Source organism: Equus asinus, chromosome 17 (assembly GCF_041296235.1).
Source record: "Equus asinus isolate D_3611 breed Donkey chromosome 17, EquAss-T2T_v2, whole genome shotgun sequence".
NCBI lineage: Eukaryota > Metazoa > Chordata > Mammalia > Perissodactyla > Equidae > Equus > Equus asinus.
The window spans coordinates 26,692,508-26,694,398 of record NC_091806.1 but is presented as its reverse complement, the minus strand read 5'-3'; the positions used below and the strand labels follow the sequence as shown (position 1 = coordinate 26,694,398).

The window sequence follows — 1,891 nt, the reverse complement described above, 5'->3', positions numbered from 1 at the left end:
ATGGTTGTTGCATTTAGACAACAAGCAAATGAATTCTTTTATGGTACCTCTTGGATACTTTCTTCACACTCCCTTCACCAATGCCCTGTTAGTCCTTATGTCACCTATTATATATAATGTCCAAACTGGAATTCCTGTCTCAGGCTTCCATCCCCTACTGAACCTCAGCCCACTTTATCCAAGACCACAATGATCTTTACTAGGGCAATATAAATGGTTCCCCCTTGCTCAAATTCCTCTCCATCATTCCACTCACATTCTCAATCGCCTTCCATGGTTCTTCATTTCCTAAGAATAAAGGGAAAATCCATTAGCTTTACATTTGCATCATTTACATCCATGTTGTACCTCCCTTTTCTTGCTTAGTTGCCAATCTGTCTGTGATCTACTACTTCACATCAGGCTCTCAGTCATCACACATGGTCTCCTATCTGTTTGTTTACAATAGTTTCTCCTGTCTATACTTTTAGTAGGATCTTTATCAGGAAGGCAATTTGAGTTACCTACAAGAACTTGAAACCTCTTTTTCTATCTCAAGAGAAATCTCATAAGAATTCACAACTCAATAGAATTCACACACATTTAATATTTATTAGAATAGATAAGTTTAATGAATTCAAGTTTACATTAATAAAAATTGTTTTCTTTTCAGGTAATGCAATTAACCATCATAAGAAACACATGGAGAATATGAGCAATGTGACAGAGTTTGTTCTACTGGGTCTCACAGAGGATCCAAAAATGCAGAAAATCATATCCACTGTGTTTTTTGTCATTTACATAGTTTCTATTGTAGGAAATGTGCTCATCGTGGTCACCATCACTGCCAGCCCATTATTGGGGTCCCCTATGTACTTTTTCCTGGTGTATCTTTCTTTTATTGATGCCTGCTATTCCTCTGTCAGTACTCCCAAACTGATCATAGATTCACTCTGTGAAAAGAAGACCATTGTGTTCAATGAGTGTATGACCCAAATATTCGGAAGACATCTTTTTGGAGGTGCTGAAATCATCCTTCTCACAGTGATGGCCTATGACCGCTATGTAGCCATCTGCAAGCCCTTGCACTATACAACCATCATGAACTGCAGGGTGTGTGGCCTGCTGGTGGGAGGCTTTCTTCATGCAACCATACAGATCCTCTTCATCTTCCAATTAGCCTTCTGTAGCCCTAACATCATAGATCACTTTATGTGTGATCTGAATCCTTTGCTCAATCTTGTCTGCTCTGATACCCGCACTCTAGGACTCTTCGTTTCAGCCAACAGTGGTTTCATCTGTATGTTAAACTTCCTCCTCTTGTTGGTCTCTTATGTGGTTATTCTGCATTCCCTAAGGACTCACAGCTTAGAGGCAAGGCGCAAAGCCCTCTCCACCTGTGTCTCCCACATCACAGTGGTTATCTTATTCTTTATGCCCTGCATATTTGTGTACATGAGATCTGCAGCTACTTTATCGATTGACAAAACAATTGCTGTATTCTATACTATGATAACTCCCATGTTAAATCCCTTAATCTACACTTTGAGAAATGCCCAGATGAAAAATGCCATTAGGAAATTGTGTAGTCAGAAAGCTATTCCAGGTGAGAAATAAATGTCCCTGGAGACCAAGATTGATTCAACCGAGGAAAGGGTCAAATGGATTTTTTGGATGACCTCAGCAAGGAATACTTATGGAATAAAGACCTAGATTAACTGCTATGACTCATAGATTCTGCATTGAGGGGAGCAGAAATGGGTTCAAGAAAATGAGAAGAATTAACCCAAAACCACTCTTTGCACATTTGGAAAAATTTACCATATTGGGGCTTAGCTTTACTAGTTTCATCCATGTATATGGATTCATAGGCTTTCCTTCCAATAAAAATATAAGAAATAATAAGACATAT

The 1,891-nt window shown here is 38.8% G+C and overlaps 1 protein-coding gene across 1 annotated transcript; it reads left to right on the top strand.

Annotated features, from left to right (window-relative positions):
• The first annotated feature begins 681 nt into the window (after window positions 1-681).
• On the top strand, window positions 682-1,596 carry LOC106829665 (olfactory receptor 4C46-like). Its single transcript, XM_014838893.1, has one exon. The coding sequence runs from the start codon at window positions 682-684 to the stop codon at window positions 1,594-1,596; it is 915 nt and encodes a 304-aa protein (XP_014694379.1).
• Window positions 1,597-1,891: the final 295 nt, after the last annotated feature.

Bases quoted from the DNA above. Each gene is read 5' to 3' on its own strand.
- LOC106829665 (XM_014838893.1), top strand. From the start codon at position 682: ATGGAGAATATGAGCAATGTGACAGAGTTTGTTCTACTGGGTCTCACA.